This window comes from Coloeus monedula (genome assembly GCF_965178545.1).
Source record: "Coloeus monedula genome assembly, chromosome: 6".
NCBI lineage: Eukaryota > Metazoa > Chordata > Aves > Passeriformes > Corvidae > Coloeus > Coloeus monedula.
Window position 1 is genome coordinate 41,303,878 of NC_138786.1, and position 23,237 is coordinate 41,327,114.

Below are 23,237 nucleotides of genomic sequence, written 5' to 3' on the forward strand. Positions count from 1 at the left end.
AGTGACAGGACCCAAGGAAATGGCATGTATCAGGGGAGGTTTAGGTTAGATATCAGGAAAAGATTCTTTGTCCAGAGGGCGACTGGGACTGGATTAGGCTCCTCAGGGAAATGATTACAGCACCAAGCCTGCCAGAGTTCAAGAAGAATTGGGACAATGCTCTCAGGTACATGTGAATCTTGGGGCTATCCTGTGTGGGGCCAGGAGTTGGACTCAATGATCCTTGTGGGTCCCTTCCAACTCAGAATATTCTATAATGGAATAAACTCCACTGACCAGTCCCAGCTTACAGTGTGAACAGTGGAACTGTTCACACTGTAAAAACTCAATTTAAAAAAATGGTTTTTCACTTGCAGCTGCCACCAGATGTTTAAAATGTTTGTAAGGCTGAAGACAGTCTTGGTACAAAGCACGTGCCTTCACAGCGTGGGACACAGACAAGAGAAGCCTTCTTTCCATGCATTTCTGCTTTCCCATTATTGCCTCCTCCACTGCTCAGTGATTCCTCCCCCAGGTGCTGGATTCAGACAAGCCCTTAGAGGTGGTAAGAAATTACATTACTGTGTAGGAGAAGCAGAAGCCCCAGTGGGTGTCATCCAGAGGGTACTGGTTCCTCAACCCTAGTTGTCTTCCTGACTCACCCAGCAGCTCTGTACAGATGTATAATTTCACAAGAGAAAGGTCTGAGATTAGTGAAATTTTGCAGATGAAAATGTATGGGTGAGAGGGACAGTTATTCCCCTAACACTCACCGGGTTGGCCATTGGTCTTATTGTAGCCACTCATCTCAAAATGCTCTTTGTAGTAAATGATACCACACAGGGGCCCACCAACACAAGCACAGCACCCTTATGCATATCCCTAAACCACGAAAAAAAGGGCGTAACAAAGATCTCCTATTTCCCTACCACTGCCTGGCTTGAGGCCTTGAAGTGGGACCCTCAGTTAATAGGCCATGGTAGATACTGAATCTGAAGAACAGAGCCAGGCACAGGCTCAGGATGTGCTGGTCGTCTACCAACAAGCCTCTACAGAGCTTCCAGAAGCTCTCACCAAAGGGAGAATTTCTATTCCATCTTCTTCTACCTTCTTGTCAGTGACACTGATGACTGTGCCCTTTTCCCTTGAAGTTTCATCTTAAGGCTTCCATAAATATCTTTCTTGATCATTCATTCCTTGTCAGGTGGGTGAACTGAGAGAATCCTCCTTCTTTATGTGGGAGCAGAGAAAGATTTTCCACTGCAGTTTCTCATTTGCCACAAAGCAAAGGCAGCACCTCCAGCTCCTTCAGCTTCTTCTCAGTGGTTCAGTACAAGGGCTGCCATCTATTCCCACACTAAAGACCTCCTGCAGACATGCCTTGGTAGCCCTTCATGGTCCAGGCAGAATCAAATCCCGTCTAATCTTCTGTGTCCTTCTCTTGGCACCACGGGTCTTGCCCCGCAGGCTACACTGTGGTGCCATCTTTGTTACCTATTCAGTGCACAAACCTTGACAGGTTAGGTTTTCTCAGTAGGAACCAAGATCTAGCCTTTTCTGCCTACACAGCCAAAATATACCAAGATCACCTTTGTACCTGTAGTGGTTTAGTTCCACAGTACCCCGCTGTCAACAAGAAACCCTTTGCTGACTTCCTAACATTGACAGAAGTTCTGATGTACTGGCAGACTTCTAAAGAGCCAGGACAACTCGAGGTGACAGACAACCCTTTGCACCCATTCCCTAATGGGAACTGGAAAACCAATAGCTTTGGCCAATAGGTTACACCTTCTGCCAAGAAGCAGGACTAGGAAGCCAAGAGCAACATGGTGTATGGGCTGGAATCTCTCCAGCTCCTAGCATTTTCTCTGATCTAAGGACCACACTGCAGCAATACCAGCCTGCCTCCAAAACACACAGCTGCAAAGAAACTTCTGCTCTTGCTTAGGTCCTGCACAGAGCAGATCCATCCTCACCCCAGAATGCCTGTGTATGTCCGGTGCAGTGAGTCCCAAGGAGTAAGGGGTCCACCTAGTGCAGTCAGAGCAGTACTGCCAGGACCGCGGGCAGACTGAATCACACGTGAGCTTCACAGCAAGGCTGCAAGTGACACTGGTGGGCACCAAAGCCTTATCCCCTGCATAGTCCCTTCGAGGGAGAGGTAGACCCTCTGAAAGGGGCAGCACTCCACGTGGACAGCACTTCCAGCTACTGCATGGGCGTAGAGCAAGTGTAGGCAAGTGGAACGTGGCTATGTTGAACAGACACGGCACATTTACACTTAGCAAGAACAGTAATCCAAGATGAAGCCAGCGTGTTTACAGGGGCTGAAGGCTGGCTTTAGTCCAGGGAAGAAAAGCCTTGGTAGCTGCTGGTTTGCTACCTGCCAGCACTACTGCTGCACTTTTATTTCCCATAAAAGATCCCAAAAGAGACTTGACCTCAATCAGTCTGTGAGAAATGGATCAAGAATGGACCTTCCTGGTACAGAAAGCAACTCCTCTGGCCAACTTACAGCTATCCCAGCTGAAAGAAATTGAGTTATCTAATGTATTCTACCCACACAAGCTTTAAGGTCTTACACTTTTCAAAGGCAGTTCTGGCTGACATCACCTTCAAGATCTGGGAACATAAGAGTAGGGTTAAAACATCCTGCAGGGGTTTAGGCAAGTCTTTTAACTACATCCTTTTACTCCCTTCTACAGAACATGATAGCTCTCTTTGATAGCAACATAACTAGGCAGACATTGTTGACTGCAGGAAATGGAAAGGGCTAAACGGAAAGAGCCACTGCTCCACATCCTATCCATGTGCATCCCTGTGTGACAAAGTCAGAGCAGATCATGTATGAGCTCCTGTAACATCTGCTGATGGAACTGAAACTAGCTGGCTATCAACTCTGAGCACTAGAAATAAATAGGCAAAACAGTGCTGAACATAGGGACTACTAAATAGTTTAAAAAGGCATTTGGGAAGCTTAACAAAAAATGCCTGTGGCATGGAGCCTTGAAAAGCTCACGGTTTGCCATAGGCGGTTCCCTTGAGACTGAAGTCATGCAGTGCTCCCACACTCACGTGAAAGACTCAAGTCTTAAACAATTTGATTATGATCAGATAAAAGAAAAAAGAGGGAACAAAAATAGCTTCCCCATCTCTCCTTTCATCCAGAAGCAGGTGAATCACTGACTTAAAAGACATCTAGTGGTAGATAAAAAACTACAGAAAATGACTAATCGAAAGGATGTTATTCTGGAAACTTCTAGACTTCCCATTCCATGGGAGTCTTAGAAAGGAATGGACCTATTCCAGCCTTTCATCAAACCAGGCATGTTAGACAGAGACTAAATGGTAAAGCCAGTTATGGAAAAGCTTCCCAGACAACTTTAAGTCAAAAGGACCTGCGAACCCTTAGGCAGTACTCCAGCTCTCTGTCTGTATCACCTTAACTTCCCTTCCTGCTGGCAAGAGCAGGCAGCAACCACACTACGAAACCTGAGAGTCTGTAGGACCTAAAATTCCAAGTCAGGCTTAGGAAGAGCCTAAAATAGCACTGGAGCATTGAGAGCTGTGTAATTTATTTTTTTATATATACACAAGGCTTTTCTTTTTCTATATATAAAAGACATAAGCTATTAATTCTTCCTATCTCAAATTTTTTGGTTTCACTTACTCTGAACAAATAAAAACCATCATCCCAGGAACTTACAGCAAAGCCACCACAGGTTCCTGGGACCAAGAGAATCCTGTTCAGCAAGAAAAGAGCAAAGTATCTGGAAAAGCCCACTGTAAGCTGGGCAGTGGGGGGCCAGCAACTCTGGGAGATACATGTGAGAAACACTCCAAGTCCCATTCACTTGGAAGACATGGAATCATGGAATAAGCAACATTAGCCTGAAAGAACCCAGATTCTACCCACATGTAAATGCACTAACAATACCAATCAATCTCATAGACTTTTATAAGTAAGAACTTTTGATAAACACACACATATATATATGTACAGCCTTCTCTTGCAGAGACAATTAGGTAGTTCCACATTCAGGAGAGGCCAGGCAAGTCAGCACCACCTGGCCAGTGGTTCACAAGGCGCTGAAGATGCTCCTGGGTGCGTGCTCATGGTTACTTCATCGTTTCTGAAGGGAAGGCCAACAAGTCTTGGAGACAGGCTCAGTGCAAACACACACACAGCTGCAGTAATGTGTAACAGCTGTGTCACAGGGTAAGGGAGATGAGAGGGAGCAGCAGGGAAAAGAACAAACATAAACCCTCTGGAGACTGCCAAAAGGGTCTGCAAACAGTGTCCATCCATGGCAAGTCCAGTCAGAACTTGACAGAGAAGGAAGTCCCACATGAGCAACCCTTCTCTGCCTGGGGGTTGCTCACCACCTGGAAGGAGCTTCGAATCAGCTCTTGGCTGAAGTCCACCATGGAACCTTTCACAAAGGCCAGGCTGTCCACATCCACAACCACTCGGGCACCACCTTGTTCAAACACCCTGCAAAAAAAGCAGCATATTTAACCATCAACTGTGCCAAAGACCTTACAGAGAAGTGCAACCTCAGCATGCTCCTTATCTCACAGGCTTCTTCCCTTCAATGTAAGGTACCATCATCTCACACATCCCTCTCCTGCCGTTTTTGCCAAGAACAGTAACACCTGACCACCACAACACTCCTTTGTCCTTGCCTGTCATCAGGATTGATAACTGTGTCCAAGGAAAACTTGTACTGGAAGCCAGAGCAGCCACCTCCTTCCACCTGCAGCCTGAGAAACTCTGATCCTTCTGCGATTTCCAGCAGCCTCTACAAATAAATAAAAGGAAGAAGATTAAAATGCCTGCTGAACAAACTGGTGAACATTCAAACGTCTCCCCTGCGCGACGTGGGGGCAGGCAGTGTGGAAACCCTCCCAGAGACACCCGAGCCCCTCTGAGAGTCCCCACCTTCACGCAGCTCTCGCTGAGGAAGACCTGTCCTTCGCTAGGGCCGCTCTCCCTCGGGCCCGGCTCGGAGACGGACGACGCCCAGCGCAGCGGGGAGCCAGCTATGAGGGCAGGGCCGGCCGGGGGCCTGGGCAGCGCTCGGCCTGGGCACGGCGAAGCGGGACACCAGCTGCCTCGGGGAGAAGGGAAAGGGGGCGCCTCAGAGGGGTCCGCGCCGCGCCGCCAGAGCGGGCGGCGGGCCCGGCCCCTGCGGCCGCCAACCCCTGCCGCGCGGCGGGGACGTTCCGTGTCCCCGAGAGAGGGTCCAAGGGGCCGAGTGCTCAAGGGAACGGTACCTCGTCCGGCCGCCCACCGCCAACATCCACCACCGCCGCACCGCCGCCGGCGCCGCCATGCCGGCCAAGCCCCGCCCCGCCGCCATGGTGGAAGTGCGGCCGCGGCGGGCGGGAGCGGCCGCGCCCACACCGGGCGGGCCCCGGGCGCTGCGTCAGCGGGGCGGCGGTGCCCTTTCGCGGGCAGTGTTTGGCCTCGGCCTCGGTAAACGCCTTACAGGCGTTGGAACTTCGCGCTAAGCTGCCGTTCGCTCTGGGGGTGTTCGCAGCCATGAAGCACTGAACAATAATGAACAGCGAGCGCTGTCCTTCAGGGCATGCTTGTCCCGAGATTAGCCGTGAGGTTGTTTGTCCTGAGCAGAACCCAGAGAAGGATCGAGGTGCCGCCGCAGGGGCGTTGGGGCAGGCAGAAGAGCAAACATGGGGCCAGGGCTGAGGGTTTTTAGGGTTTTTCCATGATCTCGGCTTTTCTGGTTTGCTCTCCTTTATCAGGTGGGGGCTTAGCTCAGAAGGTGGAGGACAGTCTTCCTTCATTCAAGCGCTTGGGCCCGGCGCTGCTGATTGTGCTCTGCCTCACACCCACACCGTCCCTCTCCTCCCACCGCAGCAAGGCTGGGAGGAGGCCCCGGGCCCGGCAGGGCTCACCCGACTCCAGATGGGCCCCTACGACCGCCCGGGGCACGCTGCCCTCCCACGGTGATTTAAGCTCCTCCTGGTCGTCGGCCGTGTGACAGTGGTCTGACCGGTCGATCACGGATGCACTCGTGGTTAAAAGAGTCTATCTCTTTCTTCTTCATGTGCTTCTGTGGGAGGAATCCTGTTCCTCAGCCCTAGCCAGGCCTGCGGAGAGTCATACAGTGACTGTGTGGAAGACTGGTGGAAGAAAACCTGTCATCCCAGCAGGAGGGGGTGATTTACCATCAGGGGATTTCAGGACCTTGTCACAGTTTGCTTTCTCACCATCCTGCTCCAAGCATGGTGATGCTTCTGTAACCACGTGCTTTTACTTATTTGTTCCATCCTGAGCATGTAAATAAAGACTGGTTTGAGCTGTTCAAGTTTGCTTACTCCTGGGTTAGCTCTAATGATGCTAGGATAAAGCCAGGAGAGTATCACAGGCAGGGTCCCAGCAGGAGTGGTACTAATGCAGGTACCTGCAGCAGTTGATGAATCCTCATCAGGGATATGGGAACACTGAATGTTCAAATAAAAACATATTGGAGTGTTTATTGATTATTATCAGTGTGGCATGCCAAAAGCTGGCACCTTGGAGGAGGGAATGAAAACCTCCTGGGAGAAAAGGCAAGGAGGGATCATGCCTGATTTCTTTCCATATTGCATTGGCTTTCCTACTCCTCTTGTCCTGAGGAGTAGGATTGTTAGATTGATCTTGCTGCATTTCTCCATGTTGTGGCTGTATTCACTGTGAACACCTTTTGGAGAATGGATGTAGCCCCAAAAACCAGACACTTTATAGTTGCTTTCATTTTTACTGGTGGTGTGTCAGTAGTGTGGCAATTAGCTTCAAGGATCTTTGGGACATTGCTGAGATGATTCCTGCAGACTGAAAGAATGAGAAGAAGGCCAGCTAGCATCCCTCAGTTAATATAATTAATAATCCTCTGTGATGAGGACTCAGGTGCTGGGGACAGGTTTTTGGTGTGACAAGGGAAGGTGGGTGTAACTAAGAAGAACAGCTACTCCCTTGCATCTCTTACCACTGGCCATTTTCTCTTTCAGTCAGCTATGTGGTACAGGGATGGTTGGTTGCTTTTTTATTCACGGAGTTAAAGTCTAGTTTTTCTTCCTTCCTGGGCTCTGATTTTGTTGGTCATTCCTGATAGCTGGACATAAGCTGGTTTTAAGTTTGTGCTTTGATTTCCTGTTCTTACTCTGGTTTGTGGTGTCTTGGTTTGGGGAGTTTGTTTAGCTCTCTTTAAGCACACTGTATTGAAAAGATTTGTCTGAGAGCTGAATTCACTAGATATTTTGCTCTTTTCTCCTCTGAAATATGATGCTAAAATAATCTTGTATCTATTTTGAAGGGAAACTAAAATTGTTTCAGTGCTTCAGAAACTGGTGATAATAAAACCTCTGGTGTGGTGTTGAATGTAAGAGTGGATGTGATGAATTTAAATGTGAATTCTGACAATCTGTAGCAAAATGAGCATGTTCTGGCTGAAAGAACAGTTAAATTGATTAGTCTCTGTATGTGGATTTTCTTGAGAACCTGCCTGCTGTATTCACTGACGCTGTAGTGCCTGCAAGCGCATCTGTTTAGTGAGCTGCAAGTGCAGTGCTGTTAGAGGGATTTGGATTAATCAGGTGTAGATATTTGATGAAGTGGAACATCAGGCTTTTTCCTCATGTAATAGAGTTGGTTGAACTACAAAAATTAAGAACTTGAGTATCAGTCTTGCTGGAAAGAATGTCTCTGCCAGCTTTCTTAGCCTTTTCCCCTCGTGTTTCTGCAGGATAAGCTCCCTGTGATGTTGGTAATCTCAAAGGACCTCCATCTGCAAAGTAATGAGACCAGCCTAAAGTTGATTTGAATCTTTCTTAAGCAATGTTTGGTTCCAAGGGAACCTGGAGGCTTATGCCTGTTATCAGATGTCACAGGGGACATGTGCCTAAAAGCAAGGTCTGTTTGGCCCAAGATGCTTGTGCTGCCCTGAGGAATTTAAGCTTTAGTAATGTTATTGCAAAACTGACACCATGGTAGTGTATGATATCAGCTAAAAACCTTGGGCAGAAGGTTTCTTCTTCTTTCTTCTGTAAAGGCCTTGGCTGTGGATTTACAGACTTATGGCTTTTTATTACTCCAGTTTGGGGTGCAGGGAGGGGAAATAGACAAGTTAATTTTGATCCCAGATTCAATATTTTTAGTTCACAGACTTTGAAATATGTGTTGACTTGTATGTATATAGTCACTGCCACTATGTAAAAGCATCTGTGAAGCAAAGATACATGGTGAGTGGTTTCACAGGAAGGCATCCTGATTTAATGGACTGTGGAATTTGTTCCCAAGCAAATTCCAAGCACTACTTATCCTGTGAATATGTGACAGCACTTTATGGTGTTGCTCTGACCTGACTGCAGTTCTGTTAGCAGCAGTCAGATAGGCAGCTTTGTTTACCATATGTAAGACGTGAAGGATAAGGGAAGCCTTTTGAAGGGCATGCGCAAGGAAAAGCCTTTATCTGGGTCAGTTATAAAGTGTGCTAGGTGGGCTTAAATACATGGCTTAGTCTCAGCAGGAGTTTTTTGAGAGTGGGGTTTTTTTTCCATAGGGCTGCTGTAAGCACCCTGGTATGCATGCCTTTGGAAACTGAATGCTTATTCGAAATCTTTAAAAAAAATTAAAAAGCTCCACACACCTTTCTGATGTGACACCCTTTGCAGAGGGCCTGAGCAAAGCATGGGGTGCCACCTCTGAGTCGCTTGGCTGTGCAGCTGCAGCTGAGCTGGCAGACACCTCACTGGGACAGAGGTCTGAAGCGGGGACGCTGTGTCAGCTCTGCCGCATTCCTACCAAATCAGCACTCACATGCCTCTCTACTGTGTTCTGACATGATCCCAGAAAGGCTAAAAGTTACTACCATGTGAAATTGGTGAAAAGCTGTAAACTTTACCTTGGGTCAAATGCTTTCCGAAGCGTCGTCTGGTTAGTCTCGGCATCCACAGCACAAAGCAGGGAGTCTCTGACAATTCACGAGTTTGAGAAACGGGACTGATGTGTGTGTGCTCTCTGAAAGGTGGCAGCCACGCCAGGTACTCAGCAGATGTAACTCTTGGCACTCACGTTACGCAAACGGCTTTCAACATGCAGAACACGAGGTATGGGATATGTATGAACAAGGCCACGGACTAGTCTACTACAGCAGCTTTATGGGCTTTATGTTTTATCCCCTTTCAGTAAGGGCAGCAGAAGAACTTCCGGGCCCATGGTACTGCCTGTATCTGAGCCTGTCCTCCGGCTGCTGCCTTTGACATTGACTGTCCCAGGACAGCCCAGGAGTGGGAATATCCAGTTCCAGCGCTTTTGGAGACGGTGTCTGGCTGGCTGTCTAGTCTGTCCAAGGGCTGTAGTTCCAGCACACCACCACCACTCTCGGGCTGTCCCGTTGCCCCCTGTCACAGCGGCGCTCCCGCCGTCCTCTCCCGGCTGCAGCCTTGCCCAGAGCCACGGCGGTGGAGGCGGGCGGTCCCGACCCCGGGAGCGCGCAGTGATCCGGCCCGGCCCCGCGGGCGGGGCCCGCCCCAGCTGACCGGCGGGCGGGGCCACCGCGCTCATGTGACACCGGGGAGGTGCCGCCGCTGCCACCGTGCTCGCTGCCGCCATGGTGCCGTCCCCGCTCGCCCTGCTCCTGGCGCTGGGCGCCGCCGCCACCGCCCTGGCCGAGCCCCTCCGCTTCGTTGACTGCGGTGAGTGGCTCCGGCCCGCGGCTGCGGAGCAGCGGGAGGAGTGCGGCAGCAGGCGGAGACTGCCCGGTAATCCCGGCTCTTACTTGCAGGTTCCATAGACGGCAGCATCCAGGAGGTGAACGTGAGCCCCTGCCCCACTCAGCCCTGCCTGCTCCACAAGGGGACATCCTACAGCATCAACGTCACCTTCGCCAGCAGTAAGGAGCACATCCCCAGCGGGAGTGGGCAGGGGCAGGTGATCCCTTCTGTGTCCCACTGCTGGGAGGGGAGATGGGCGCCTGGAGATGTATCTGGGTGGGAGGAAGAGTGTCCCTGAGTTGTGTTCTTGCAGCCTCTAGGGTATGTGAAGGGCAGGGTGTGAGGTATACATGTGTACTCCGTGTTTTGCAGAGATCGAGAGCCAGGGCAGTAAAGCACGGGTATACGGGGAGATGCTGCATGTGGACGTACCCTTCCCTATTCCTGAGCCTGATGGATGCAAGTCCGGGATCCAGTGCCCCATTCAGAAGGGCCATTCCTACAGCTACCTGAATAAACTCCCTGTGAAGAGCGAGTACCCCAGTGTAAGTATGCAGGCAGCTGGTCAGCTGCTCAGCTACTGCCTGAGTATACTGGGGTAGTCTCACCACCTGCCTTTAAGGGAAGACACCTTGTTCTGTTCTGGTGAGAGAGAGTAGACTCCATAGGCAGTCTGGTGTTCTTTCTGCTGTATGACTCTAGTTTCAAGTTCTCACTTTGGGACAGACCCAGCAAAGGAAGCAGCTAGTTCCAGCTGCTGAGAAGTGGCTTCAGCTGCTCCAGTATCTTCCTGTGCTGTGCCTCCCACCAGAGCCTGCTGCATGCAGCTGAATGCTCACAGACTGGGGGTGCTCGACTGAAGTGCAGTTTAGCTGGGGATGCTGCAGTTGTTTCCACTCTACTTTCTCAGGGAGTGGGAATCCAAGTGCAGTGTGTGTCATGCAACTGAGCCCTCCATTCTTAGATGGTACTCCAGGAATCGCTGCATGAGCATGGCCCACCTACTGCACGCAAGGGCAATGCCCCAGCTCTGTCCTCTTTGTGAAGAGCTCCCAGGACCTCCTGGTTGCACACAAGTGACTACTTTTCTCCCCATGCCCTTCCCTTAAGATTTCCTGAACGTTCTTATCTTCCTTTCTCCTCTCTCTTTCAGATTAAACTGATTGTGAAGTGGGAGCTGGTAGATGACCAGGACCAGATGTTGTTCTGCTGGAAGATACCAGTGCAGATTACCACCTGAGGAGCCCTGCCATGAGTAGGGATTGGGGAGGGGAAAACCAGAAACAACACAGGCCAAATTCTTTTATATAATAAGCATTTCTTACTGCTTCCTTCAGAGCTCTGCAGCCTCTGAGCAGCCAGCACTGCGTTCCTTGCAAGATCAGCCATGGGCAGAGTGCTCTTACTGTGTTTAGGTGACACCCCTGGGGTGCTCTCCTAGCAGCTTTGAGGGGCAGTAGTGTCTGCTGCAGGAGTGACTGAGCATCATCCTCCAGCTGCTCTGTGGAGGCACTTTATCTGTTCGACGTGAAGCTGTCTGTCCTCACAAAGGAATTTCTCAGCGATGAACCTGGCTATTGTCTGAGCTGCTACCTGGTAACCCTTCAGTGCCTCTTCTAGAATGCTGGCTGCATCCACCCTCCCATGTTTCTCCTGCTCTATTGTGATCAGGACGCCCCTGGGACCTGCATTTGCTATCCATGCAGCTGAAGCAGAGGGAAGGAGAGGAGTCTTTCCCTGAGCTGACAGCCTGCTCTGTCCTGGGCCTCTGCTCAAGCCAGCAGGACTCCAGCTGGGAAAACTTCCTTTTTGTGGATGCAAAGCCAAATGGCGTTCAGTGTCTCTGCAGGGATGATTCTTTCTCTAACCAATGGTTTGCACTACTACTAACTTGGAGCTGGTGCGAGCTCTTGAATCTCTTTTTATAACTTTCCTTTTAATAAAGGCTAGACAAAATCTGCTTGTGTTGTATTCTGTGAGTGAAGAAGAGCAGGAGGAAAAGAAGAGTGCCTGGGCATCTTCTAGTTGGGGTTCGGCTGGTCTTACTTCTTATCTGAAGGCATAAATAGAAGTGGTATGCTGGCCCAAGTGTGGATGGCCTGGAAGCAACCAAACATCTCTGTTGCTGGCCTCCAGCTGGCAATGTCTGGCTGTGCTCCTGCCTTGCTAGTCCTATGCAGTCTTGAAATTGTGCAAAGGCTCCCTGAAGAGGTGATGGTGTAGAAGGCAGCCTTGCTTGCTGCAGCGTAGGTAAAGGTCTTTATACTGAAGGCTCTATGGGGCTGGAAAAACAACTCCCAGACCTGCCAGAGAGCTCTTACTAACTGCAGTAACTACACCTTTTCATGTGGGAACTGCAGCCCCCTTGTGTGAGAACAAGGCAGGGTGTGAGCAGCTGTAACTTCAGTGCTGTCTGCAGGGACTGGAGTTGGCTCCTGCCACTGGTGTTGGGCTGAGGATTTGGCCTGGCAAAGCTCTCTGTTCTGGATATGTGCCAGCTGAGAGGGCTAAGAATTAAAGTGGGTTGGGTCTGCCCTTGGCAGAGGCAAGACAAGCATGGTTCTGACAAGCCCCAGTGTCTTGAGCCACAGGGGCCCAAAATAAATGTTTTATTTAACAACATGAGAGAAGTTTCCAGCAGACTCGGTTAAAAAAAAATAATCACCAACAACTTTACAGAAAGGAAGCTGGACCTGCTCCCCCTCCCCCTGCCCAGCCAGCATGGGGCACAAAGTGTGGGGCTAAAGGCCACAGGAAGAGCTGGCCCTGGGGCCCCTCAGGCTTCTCTCCCATATCCCAAGGTTAGGCAGCAGCTCTAGAAAGCTGGGGTGGAACCCCCATCTTAAAGCTCTGGCCTGGGGGCTGGACGCCTCACAAGGAGTGAGGCCAGCACCTGCGGTGTGGGTAAGGCTTGTCACTAGGTCAGTGCAGCAGTGGCAGGGAGATGAGCCCCCTTTCTTGGCAGGGTGAGGGGGAGAGGCTGGAGCTGTGTGGCAAGGGAAGGTGTCCTGTGAGCCTCCATGACACAGGGCAATGTGGCAGGTACTGAGGGCTGGAGTGGACTCTGCCGCAGGAAGAGCAGGGGCTGGCAGGGCCAAGAGGGGTGCAGAGGCTGGGAGCTCAGCCCTGACCTGTAGAGAGAGGTGGCGGGGAAGTTGTGCACTTCGAAGGGGAAGGAACAAAGAGCCGCGAAGCCCCCACAGCCCCGGGGGGGCCTTTCTCTGTGCTCCCAGGTCCCAGAGCCATGCACAGGTGAGCACCCTCACCCCTGCTCTCCTAGAGCTACGCAATTGCTGGGTTCTGGGCTGTCTGGGGCACGCAGTGGTGTGACCGGGCCAGGGCCACATAGCCCGGCAAACATTGGCAGCGGTAGGAGCCCTCTGTGTTCTCGCAGGTGCCACCTCGGCACAGGGGCTCAGGGCTGCCCACCTTCTCACACTCGTTGATATCTGCAAGGAGAAGGATTGGCCTGAGCTGATGGCACAGTGAGTAGTCCCAGCCCACAGCCATCTCCTTGTGCCCCTGCCATCCCTCCTGGCCCTCCCACACAGGTTCTGCCTGTGTTGTTCCCCAACTAGTACCTCTAGGATGTCCCCACCAGCCTCTCATGCCCTCAGCATATCTGCAGAGCATCTGTAGTATCCAAGGGTGGCATCTCCAGTATCCTCCAGCACAGTATTGAACCCTACCCCATGCAAACCAGATAATAGCCCCTCCATGCTCCATAGGTGGTGACACTCCCTGGTTAGCAGCTTTTGTCTAACAAGTTGTAATAGCTTGAGATCTGGGGAAAAGGCCACCTCTAGCCTTGGAAAATGCCCTTTTCTGATCCAACAAGGTCAACCAGACAAATGATGGTGGCCCTGAGAGGCCGATTATCATCTCCAGGACCAAAACACAGAGGGACTTCGTGCTGCACAAACAACAGCTTATTTTATTAACCTGCAAACTGTGCCAAAGGGCTCAGTTGGCCAGCTTGTCAGACTGGAGTGTGCATGTGAGCCCTACAGCAGCTGCCCTACTGTGACAGGTCGGCTCTGCTAAAGGTACTCACCCAGACACCCTGCCTGAGATACATCAACTTGTGGTGGGGCCATGAGCTGGACAGAGCACCCATGTTCAACCCCAGAACCGTTGTTTGCACCCACAGGACCTCCAGAGACCAAATCGTCACCTACCAAGGCAGGTCCAACCTCTCTGACCACAAACTCCAGACTCAACCCCCACTGATCAGCAGGAAGTGGGGAGCAGCTGATGGGTTCCCACCCAAGGGAGAGAGAAGGCCCCAGCAGTGGCCACTGGACCCCAGGAAGACCAAAGTGCTCTGTCACCCCAGGGACCTGGGGTTATCTCTAGCATAGGTGGAGGGGGCCATCTGACAAAGAAAGGTAAGTGTAACTCCAGGGAGAGATGCTGGAAGCAAAACTTTCAGGGAGGTAAGAGAAAGCACAGCAGTCACAGGAGGAAGAAGGAGAGAGGAAACATGAGAAGAGAGAGCTTGAGGAACAGGGTAGTCTTCACACACAGCCAAACCAATTGTTAAACTGACACTGTGGACTTGCACTAAACCTCAAGACCAGATATTGCCATGAACAGGATGGCTTGCTTGGAAGCCCAAGGAAAATTTGGGTACATCAAGGGAGATGTGCTTTGCAGCCTCAGAAGCAAGGGAAAGTAAAAGCTGAAAGAGCAGGCAGGCTGATCTGGGCACCAAATCGAGAGGAGAAAAAAAACAAGGAAAGTGTAGCCCAGAGAGACCCAAAAGCCAGAAGCAACAGAGTAGTGCTAGCAGTCTGCACCAAATCCTGGAGTTTGCCCACTTGGGTAGGGGTGGGGGCACACAGCCCACCTTACAGGGCACCGGTAAGCTGTCCCCATAGGGAAGTGAGAGGGAAAGTGCTGCAGCAGCTGCAGGAGTATTCTAAAAGCCTGAAGTCAGCAAGGTAAAAACATGGGGATGACTAAGAACCAACCAGAACTGAAAGGAAAAAAAACAGGCTCCAGTGTAAAATGAGGGCTAGTTAGTTCAGGATAGAAAAGGCAACAAGCAAAGGCTCCATAAATATGTTAGCAGGAAACAATAGGGAATGCAAGTCTACTTCTTATCGACAGAGGAAACAAAAGCCAGTCGATCTGGCTGGAGCAGCTAACACAGGCTTTGTTCCAGCCATCATAGAAACACTCATGGTGATCAGACAGGGCACAGACCATGTTCAAAGTGTTTAAACAAGGGTGCAGGAGCACAGGGAGGGAAAGGCCACACTGTGATGGACAGGTTCAACAACCAGATATAAAGCAGTTACGTCCATAAAGGTTTGCAGCAACATGAGTTCACATGCTTAATGCTGCCTGCAGTTCCTGAAAAGTTGACAGTTGTCTCTGAGATGGGAGCATAAAGGAGGCCTCAGAGAAGCAACAAAGGATAAATCTCGTAACCATCTTCAAAAACAGAGAAGGGAATATCCAGAATTACAGTCTGCTCACCCCTAAGCAGTTCAGGTTTGTAAGTGATTAGGTCATAACCCTCTAAAGGATAAGAGGATCATTAAATAGCTAGTGCAGATCAGTTAAGGCCTGATTACATTAAGCCAATCTGGTTCTCTTCCCTGACCTGATAACTGGCCTGTCAGATAAGGGAGAAGTGGTGGATATGATGTGCCTTGGCCATGGTGAGGATTTCAACACACTCTCACATGACACACTCAAACAGATTGAGAAAATACCCTCTAGATTAAACTGTGGCAATTGCACAATGGACCACATAGCTGCACTCCAAAGACAATTAGCAATACCTGGCTTTACAGTAAAAGCCCTTTAATGCACAGGCTGCAGCTGTCTGTCCTTACCCCTACTCCATGCAAATGTTGTCATTAGGGTGGATGAAGGAAGAATCCCCATGCTTATAAAATGTATGTGTGTGGCAGCAGACTGCAAGCACTTTGCAGGGTTCAGACTTACTCTGAGAGGAGAGAAGTGGTCCAAATTCAACCAGAGAAAATTCACTGAAGGCAAATGCAAAGCACTATGGCCAAGGAAAGGGAAACAGTGCACAAATACAGAAGAGGGCATAACATCTAAGACAGACATTTTGCACAGCTGCACTTGGGGTAGTAGAGACCATGTGTTCTGTATGAAGAAGCTGCACCATTGTATGAGTTGGAGTAAGTGCCATGCCTAAGGAAAAAGAGGGTCTTCATCTGCTCTGTTGACTGCCTGAGGTCTCAGCTGGCTTGGAGAGATATAATGTGAAAAGGATGGAGACATGGCATAGGGATATAGAGGAAATGCAGAGAGAAGATTTAGAAACTGTGTCTCATAGGGCAGGGCGGAAAGTGAGGAATTTCACCAGGGCAGTGGTGAATGTAGATGACATTAATCACAGTAACTATGGCTTGTGATGTACAAGATTGGTATGAGAAGACAGGAGACATCAGCCACTCTAGGTGATGCCCAGAGCTGCTCTTACCTAGCTGCCAGCAGAAAGTGGCCGGCTGAACTTCCACGAGTGCCCTCCCAGCCGTATGGGAAGGAATCAGAAGGGGAGCGGGACTGCTCCTGCTGCCGTCCTGGATGGCACCGGCAGGGAGCAGCCGCGGGCAGGGGACGCGGGGCCTCACTCACCCACGCAGGCCATGCGGGTCATGTCCAGCTGGAAGCCGTCGAAGCAGTCGCAGGTGTATCCCTCCGGGACGCGCACGCAGCGCCCGTTCTCGCAGCCGTTGAGGATCCCGCACTCCTCTGCCTGCAGCCCCTCGAAGCCCTCGTAGAGGCCTGGAGGGCGGCAAGGGGGGGTCAGAGCAGGGTGAGCCTCAGCCCAGCTGCAAAGGGGATATCGGGTGTGCAGCAGGACAGTGCTGGTGGCGCCAGGACTGACTCAGAACAGCCAGGAACAGAGCTTGCTCCAAGCCTGGAGCAGCCTGGCCAGGGTGGGAACTGCCAGGCAGTCCCCATGGATACAGTCTGGGTGGGAAGGCACTTCCCTGTGCCTCCAATACTCACCAGCTTGGCTGGGCAGGTAGCGGGGTGGAGACCGCGCTGGGCCATGGTGGAAAGGGCTGCCACGAAACTCACTGCTGGGTTCCCTCCGAGGGAAACCAGCGTCGGGGTTTCCGTACTCAGACTCCAGGTAGTTGTAGTAGGGGCTGGGAAGGCCATACTGGGGATCTTCCAAGCCCGGTCCATACTCATACCTAGGTCTTTCTCGGAGCTCAGCCCTTCTCTCACTGTCTTCACTGGCCCCATTACACAGGAAAGCAAAATCAGCTGCAGGTGATGAGGAAAAGGAAGGGTCAGTGCAGCCTGGCTCAAGGCCCACTATATGGCCAGAGGGTGTGCATCCACACTGGGTCAGGTGAGCCAGGCCTGCATTCAGTGCCCTCCAAAGCTGCAGCTCTGTAGTTTGTTGATTGTCAAGAAGACTAGCTCCTGTCTGGCGCCAGCAAGTCCTTGAGCAGCAAGAACCCCACTTCCCAGGGTGCTCCCATCCCCAGCTGCAACTACCTCCTAACCTGCGCAGAAGCAACAGGTTCAACTTTCCCCTCAAATACCTTGGACTCACTGCAAACCAATTTCAGGTACATTCTACCCACTGGTGCAGCTCAGCCCTGGAGAAATGTGTGGGGGGTTACTTACTCCTTGGGCTGGTTCCAGCAATGCAGAGACCTTATGCAGCAGACCTGCACGACATGACAAGCAGCAGCCCAGCCCATTCCCACCGCTGCTGGGAGATGCTTGCCCATGCCACCCCACTTACCGGAGGACCTGTGGGGACAAAGTGCGCAGTTCTGGCCCCAGGCTTCACCAAGCCGGCAGCAGCACTCGGTGTATGTGGTCTGCTGGCCATGTAGCAGGTCTTGGCAGATGTAGTCAGCAACGGTCTGCCAGCAGACATCCAGGTGGATTTCATACTCCTCCAAGGCATCTGTGAGTGACACAAGCAAAGGATGCCATGAAAATCATCCAGAAGAGTGCCTGTCCATCTTGTCCCAAGAGGGATGACCATGTGCCCCAGCTCCTGCCCCCTCCCCGCCCCAGCTGCACCTTGTGCTGAAACACTTCAGTCAGACACCACGTCCCCACCCACTGCTCCCTCTTGGAAGACCCAACCATGGGGCAGGATGTGTGGGGCAAAGGTGTGCTGTAGTGGGGGGTCAGGCTCACCTGCCCTGCTGGAGAAATTCACACACCGGTTGCCAGTGGCATCCAGCACAAGAGGGAGGCTGCAGAAGCAGTGGTAGGAGCCTTCTGTGTTCAGACACTCACCGTTGATGCAGTACACTTCGTTCTGACACTCATCCTGATCTGCCCACACACAAGGACAGAGCAAGGTTTCAGGCTGGCAGACATGAGCAATGTGACCCTTTCCCTGCCCAAACAGGGACCTCAGGGGCCTCAGGCCCCCCTCTCTTGTTCCCCAGGAGGGCCCAGGAAGCCTGTTACCTAGACCTGGCCTAGCAGGGACAAGTCGGGGTGCAGCAGCACAGCTGTCCCTCCGTGCGCAGTGGGGTGCCCACTGCTCTTTGAGGCCATCTTACCAACACACTCAAGCCTGCTGGAGTCATAGAAGTATCCTGTACGGCAGAAGCACTTGTAGCCTGGCACCGTGTTCAAACACTGTCCATTGCGGCAGAACTCAGAGCCAAATATCTCGCACTCGTCCATGTCTGAAAGAGGGATGGAGGGAGGGCAAGTGTCTCAGGAAGCAGAGCCATGGAAGCAAGGTGGGCTGGGTGCTATACCTGCAGAAAGCCATCACAGCACCTTGCCTGGATCACTGACAGGTCCCCAAGTGAGCCCCCCACCTCTCTCACAGGCCCCATGCTTGGGAACAGAGGGGGAAGCACCCCCAGGCAGAGCAGGAGGAGGGATGGTGGGGAATAGGACACTTTCACAAACAGGAAATTCACGTGTGTCTCAAGAACACAACCCCCATGGAGGTAAAGTGCCAAAGACTGACTGAGCTGGCCATTGGGAGATCTGATCAGTAACTGGAAGAGCTGTGTCTTAATGGTCCCCTTCCCTGGTTCATAATGAGAGATTTGGACCAAGAATCACTGCCAGCAATGAGGCAGGACTGGCAGGAGGGGCACTTCCAGCCCAACGATACTGGCAATCTGGCATTTCTCTGGAATGAGGAAAACAGCAGCAGGATGTTAGCATCCTTCACAACAGGCCTGGGGAGATAGTTCTGTCAATGCATTTTCATGCAGGGCTTTACATAGTGCTCTCACTCTTCCCCCGGGAAGAAATGAAAGAAAATGGTGCTAGTACCTGTGAAAGAGACTTTTCCTGAGAGCAGATCTTTCTGGGGAATATAGCCCTTCCCAAGAGGGCAGATCTCCTGGTACTCCACTGACCAAGATACAGATGCCAAGAGGAGATGGAAAGAAAAGATGCAGCTCGTTAGTGCAATCAAGGTGGAGCTGGCAGGCAGAGCACTGGCCCTGCTGGGTGTGGTGGGGCCACAGTCCTACCTGTGCCTGGGATGGGACAGGGGTAAGTCTCACAGTTGTCACCCCAGGCTGCCCCCACAGTACAGCAGCACTCCTCCTTGGTGATGTTCTTGGCCAGGACGCTGTCACACAGGCGAACGTCACTGATGTGGTAGTAACACTGCTTGCGCTCTGCACTGTCAGAGGGGTGGGCTGCATGTGTGTCGGAGCCCTCTAGAAGACAGCAGAGCAGGGACAGGATGGGGTCCTTGGCACCCCAACGCAGCATCCCATACCTAGGAGGTCCCAGAGCACACCCATCACCAGCAGTGTAGCCTTCCCAGGTTCTCACTTTCAGGCTTCTGAGCTCTCCCCAGACAAAAACTTGCCCATATCTGTGTAGGCTTGTACAGCCCTGTCAGCCCCTCATTTTTATCTTACCTCAGCCAGGGCTACCATGCTCCTGCTCTAGCTGCCACCTGTGCTCTGTCCTAGTTGCCTACTCACCCATGGCAGCTTGGGGCTTGCATTGCCCTGCCTCTGTGTCGTACTCCTCGTGGTCACTGGAGCAGAGGCACAGGAAGGATCCCTCCACATTCTCGCAAAGTGCAGTTCCGCACACGGCAACCATCAGTTCACACTCATTCACATCTGCAAAGCAAGGGGTAACAGTGGGCAGCAGGAGCCCTGCCTCTGCATGGGCAGCCTGTGCACGGTCTGCAGCATGAGGTTACCCTGCAGTAGGGAAATGACAGCTGCTAGGGACAGCTGAGAACTGTGTTCACACTGCAGCTCAACACAAGTGTGGCAGGAGCCTCATGCCCTTCTCTTAGTGGATTCAGAGCCTGAACTCCAGCTTGCTAAAATCCAGTGGGTTGCTGGATCACAGAATCATCTAGGTTTGGAGGTCTCCAGTCCAACCACCTGATCAAAGCAGGGTCAGTTATAGGAACCCACCAGGCTGCTCAGGGCTTTTTCATAATACACCCTGCCTGTTCTCTACAGGCACCCATTAAAGCACCTCTAAAGCACCTTCAGTACTCTATCCCCCAAAGACCTCCTTTCCACCTGGGCAGAAAAGGGCTCCATGTTCACTGGGAAACACTCACTTTTTCAGAGCCCGGTCCTTTGCAATCCCAAAATCTGCTGTGATAAGGGGAGGGGTTTTGACTCCATGAGCTGCCCCGTCCATGTGTGTGATTCTCAGTGCGTGAGTGCAGTCCCTGTCTGTGGTCTGGGAGTCATCACACAGCAGGGACACCAGCCTGGCATCTGCCAATGGCTCTCCTTTACTGACTGGCAAAGTGATCCTGGCAGACTTACCAATACAGTAGTGCCCGGAGGGTGAGCTCTCATAGCCACGGTCACAGAGGCAGCGGAAGGAGCCATCTGAGTTCTCGCAGAAGCCGTGGCTCCCGCACAGCGTCTCGTTGGCACATTCATCAATGTCTGCAGCAAAGCCGAGAACAGGAACTGTCCTAGACCCCACTTTTCCCAATGGACACCCCTACTCAGGCCCTTCTGCATTCCCTTGACGTGAGCGACTGGGTCTGGCTGCTCCAGTCACTCACCTTGCTATAAGTGTGCATGTTAAGAGAAGCTTCCTGCAACACTCAGAGCTGCAAAGAGGCCATGTGAATAGAGCAATAGGGGCAGGGCAGGAATGGGAAATTGATGGGAAGCATGGGAGGTGACAGTCAGAAGTGACTGAGGGTAGCAGTTTCCTGCAGAGGTGTAAAGGGACACAGAGCCTACAGGCTCACATTGGCAGGAGATAAAAGCATGCAGCTGAAGTGTGTGAGGCAAGTGCAGATGTGTAGGATGATACCCTCCTGCTCCATTCTTCTTGACCTGGTCCTTCTCCAAGTGCTATATGCTATGGGGTTGGACAATCAAAGCTGGGTTCTCTGCTTACAGAGGGCAGGTTTACAGCTCTGCTGTCTGCATCCTGTTACTCTCCAACTGCTGCATGGAAGTTTTCTTGGAGCAGTCATAGCAGCTATGTGTCCACAGCCCATGGTTCCCAAGACCAGGAAGCAGCTTTACGTGCTAAGGCTGAGCCTTGCAGCCCAGAGCCCAGTGGCTGGCAGCAGTTCCTCCCTGCTGCAGCCTTCCCTGAGCTGGGGGGAGCCTCAAAAACTGCAGAAACCCCTTTGCTCTTTCCTCTTTGCTGAAGCCTGGGCTTCAAACCCAGACTCTCCAGCCTAGCAGGCACTGGTACCAGCAGCCTTTCCCCTCACCCAGGCCTGTCAGGCAGGTGACTGGCACTGGCTCCAGCAAACATAGCTTACAGGGAGCTGCAGTCCAGCCCCAAGCCTGGAATGGCTGCAACCTGCCCAGGAGTCTCCCCAAGCGGAAAGCAGCACAATGCGGTGTCTGTTCCAGATGCCAGGAAGAGAGAAGTCTAGACGAAAGCAGGCAGCACAGCCAAGAAAACAAACTCTCAGCATTATCTGCCTCCCCACCAGCCACACATTTCCTCCTCCTCCTCCTCCTTCTCCTCCTCCTCCTCCCCTGTGCCTCTGGCAGAGATGTCCCATAACCATCCTGTTCCTGCCAGAGAGAGGGACAGGGAGACCCAGGGCTGTACTCACCAATGCAGTCACCCAGGGGTGTCCAGTGGAATCCAGGCTGGCAGCCCATGATACAACGGTAGGAGCCCAGGCTGTTCTGGCACCGCCATGTGCCGCAGATGGCATCCCCATATTCTTTACACTCATCCACGTCTGCAGGGAGAAGAAAGGGATGACGATGGTCAGATGGGGACCCTGCTTGTTCAATACAGCACCTGGGTCTGCTTCAGTTGGCCAGAGGCCTTGAACCAGTGCTAGTCCTCCTTACAAGTCACCAGCAACTTTGAATGCTGGGAGCAGAACTGCCCTCCCCCCTGCACTGGCTTTATTCGTCCCCTCAAATTCTGGGAGGCTGATCTCTCCAGCAGTGAGCTCTCACCGACGCAATCATCAGTCTCCTGGGAGTGTTTGAATCCATTTTCACACAGACACCTGTAGGAGCCTTCCGTGTTCAGACACTGGCCTTGCGAGCACAGGGACTTGTCTGCACATTCATCCACATCTGTGAAATCAAGACAAAAACATCAACCTGGATCTCACAGCAGGGCAGGAAGCAGAGGGCAGGACCTAAGGTCAGTCCCTGCCACCCTCCAACTCACCTTGGCAGCTGACTCCGCCAGCCACATTTGAGAAGCCAGGAGCACAAATGCAGAAGTAGGATCCATGACTGTTGAGACATTCGCCATTGGGACTACAGATCTCACTGTTCAGGCACTCATTCACATCTGCAGAGGGAGCAGAATCAGGACCATGCACCCAGCCCTGAGGTACATCCTTCACCAAAGCCACATGGATTCCCTGTTCCCAATCTCTTACAGGCAGCCCTCAAAGGGCTCCTGGCCCCATTTTTTTCATCATGGAAACAGAGATCTTCCCTGTCCATGGTGAGCCTGGATATGACTACAGCCTTATGGATGTGGCATGCATGGTGGCATCACTTGCCTTGGCACTGGCATCCTCCCTGCTGAGAAAGAAGAGGATCCAGTATGTGCAGGACCCAGAGGGCTGCATGGATGGGGTTCGTACCTTGACACACGGTGCCATTGATGAGCTCAAAGCCAGTCTGGCAGTGGCACTCATAGGAGCCTGGTGTGTTTCTGCACTCTCCCCCCAGGCACTGAACAGCAGGGTCCTCACACTCATCCACATCTGCCAAGAGAAAGGGCACAGCACAGAGTGAGGCCCCAGCTCTTTCCACCACTAGGGAAGATCCCCATCCAGAGAAGCATCACCCAGATGTTGGCCTGCAAAGTGGGTTTGAGCTGCCCTCCTAGACCATCCTGTCACAGTGAGAGGAGGGCAGAGACTCCCTGTTACCAGGGTGTGCAGATTCATCCCAGAATCTTCACTTCCTTCCATCACAGGGACCAGAAAAACACTATCCCAGCACCAAGTCAGTGGTGCCCAGTGACAGGACCAGAGGCAAGGGGCACAAACTGAAACACAGGAGGTCCTGCCTGAACACTCTCTTACTGTGACAGTAGCAGAGTACTGGCCTAGGTTGCCCAAAGACACTGTGGAGTCTCCCTTTTTGGAG

At 52.0% G+C, this 23,237-nt stretch overlaps 3 protein-coding genes across 3 annotated transcripts in view; 1 reads left to right on the plus strand and 2 right to left on the minus strand.

The window, feature by feature from the left end:
* Window positions 1-3,919: 3,919 nt before the first annotated feature.
* On the minus strand, window positions 3,920-5,365 carry ISCA2 (iron-sulfur cluster assembly 2). Its single transcript, XM_082284240.1, has 4 exons — window positions 5,257-5,365; window positions 4,922-5,090; window positions 4,666-4,781; window positions 3,920-4,474 (listed from the first exon to the last, which is right to left on the minus strand). The coding sequence occupies exons 1-4, from the start codon at window positions 5,340-5,342 to the stop codon at window positions 4,300-4,302; spliced, it is 546 nt and encodes a 181-aa protein (XP_082140366.1). The 5' UTR covers window positions 5,343-5,365; the 3' UTR covers window positions 3,920-4,299.
* Window positions 5,366-9,560: 4,195 nt separating this feature from the next.
* On the plus strand, window positions 9,561-11,586 carry NPC2 (NPC intracellular cholesterol transporter 2). Its single transcript, XM_082284444.1, has 4 exons — window positions 9,561-9,678; window positions 9,768-9,875; window positions 10,069-10,241; window positions 10,850-11,586. The coding sequence occupies exons 1-4, from the start codon at window positions 9,594-9,596 to the stop codon at window positions 10,934-10,936; spliced, it is 453 nt and encodes a 150-aa protein (XP_082140570.1). The 5' UTR covers window positions 9,561-9,593; the 3' UTR covers window positions 10,937-11,586.
* Window positions 11,587-12,335: 749 nt separating this feature from the next.
* LTBP2 (latent transforming growth factor beta binding protein 2) overlaps window positions 12,336-23,237 on the minus strand; it is a gene marked incomplete at its 5' end in the record, with an annotated part of 68,515 nt that continues 57,613 nt past the window's right edge. Inside the window, 14 exons of the mRNA XM_082284423.1 lie at window positions 12,336-13,145; window positions 16,318-16,467; window positions 16,696-16,959; window positions 17,450-17,617; window positions 17,857-17,997; window positions 18,231-18,359; window positions 18,967-19,047; window positions 19,170-19,361; window positions 19,635-19,778; window positions 20,451-20,576; window positions 21,722-21,853; window positions 22,080-22,202; window positions 22,300-22,425; window positions 22,727-22,849. Coding sequence (XP_082140549.1) covers window positions 12,979-13,145; window positions 16,318-16,467; window positions 16,696-16,959; window positions 17,450-17,617; window positions 17,857-17,997; window positions 18,231-18,359; window positions 18,967-19,047; window positions 19,170-19,361; window positions 19,635-19,778; window positions 20,451-20,576; window positions 21,722-21,853; window positions 22,080-22,202; window positions 22,300-22,425; window positions 22,727-22,849 — 2,066 coding nt within the window. The 3' untranslated portion in view covers window positions 12,336-12,978. The remainder of the gene's footprint in view (window positions 13,146-16,317; window positions 16,468-16,695; window positions 16,960-17,449; window positions 17,618-17,856; window positions 17,998-18,230; window positions 18,360-18,966; window positions 19,048-19,169; window positions 19,362-19,634; window positions 19,779-20,450; window positions 20,577-21,721; window positions 21,854-22,079; window positions 22,203-22,299; window positions 22,426-22,726; window positions 22,850-23,237) is intronic.

Excerpts from the sequence above, each read along its gene's own strand:
- ISCA2 (XM_082284240.1), bottom strand. The coding sequence starts at position 5,342 with ATGGCGGCGGGGCGGGGCTTGGCCGGCATGGCGGCGCCGGCGGCGGTG. Across the intron at positions 4,782-4,921 it reads TCAGCGAGAGCTGCGTGAAG|AGGCTGCTGGAAATCGCAGA; the intron begins GTGGGGACTCTC and ends ATTTATTTGTAG. Across the intron at positions 4,475-4,665 it reads GTTATCAATCCTGATGACAG|GGTGTTTGAACAAGGTGGTG; the intron begins GCAAGGACAAAG and ends CTTTTTTTGCAG.
- NPC2 (XM_082284444.1), top strand. The coding sequence starts at position 9,594 with ATGGTGCCGTCCCCGCTCGCCCTGCTCCTGGCGCTGGGCGCCGCCGCC. Across the intron at positions 9,679-9,767 it reads CCTCCGCTTCGTTGACTGCG|GTTCCATAGACGGCAGCATC; the intron begins GTGAGTGGCTCC and ends TCTTACTTGCAG. Across the intron at positions 10,242-10,849 it reads TGAAGAGCGAGTACCCCAGT|ATTAAACTGATTGTGAAGTG; the intron begins GTAAGTATGCAG and ends TCTCTCTTTCAG.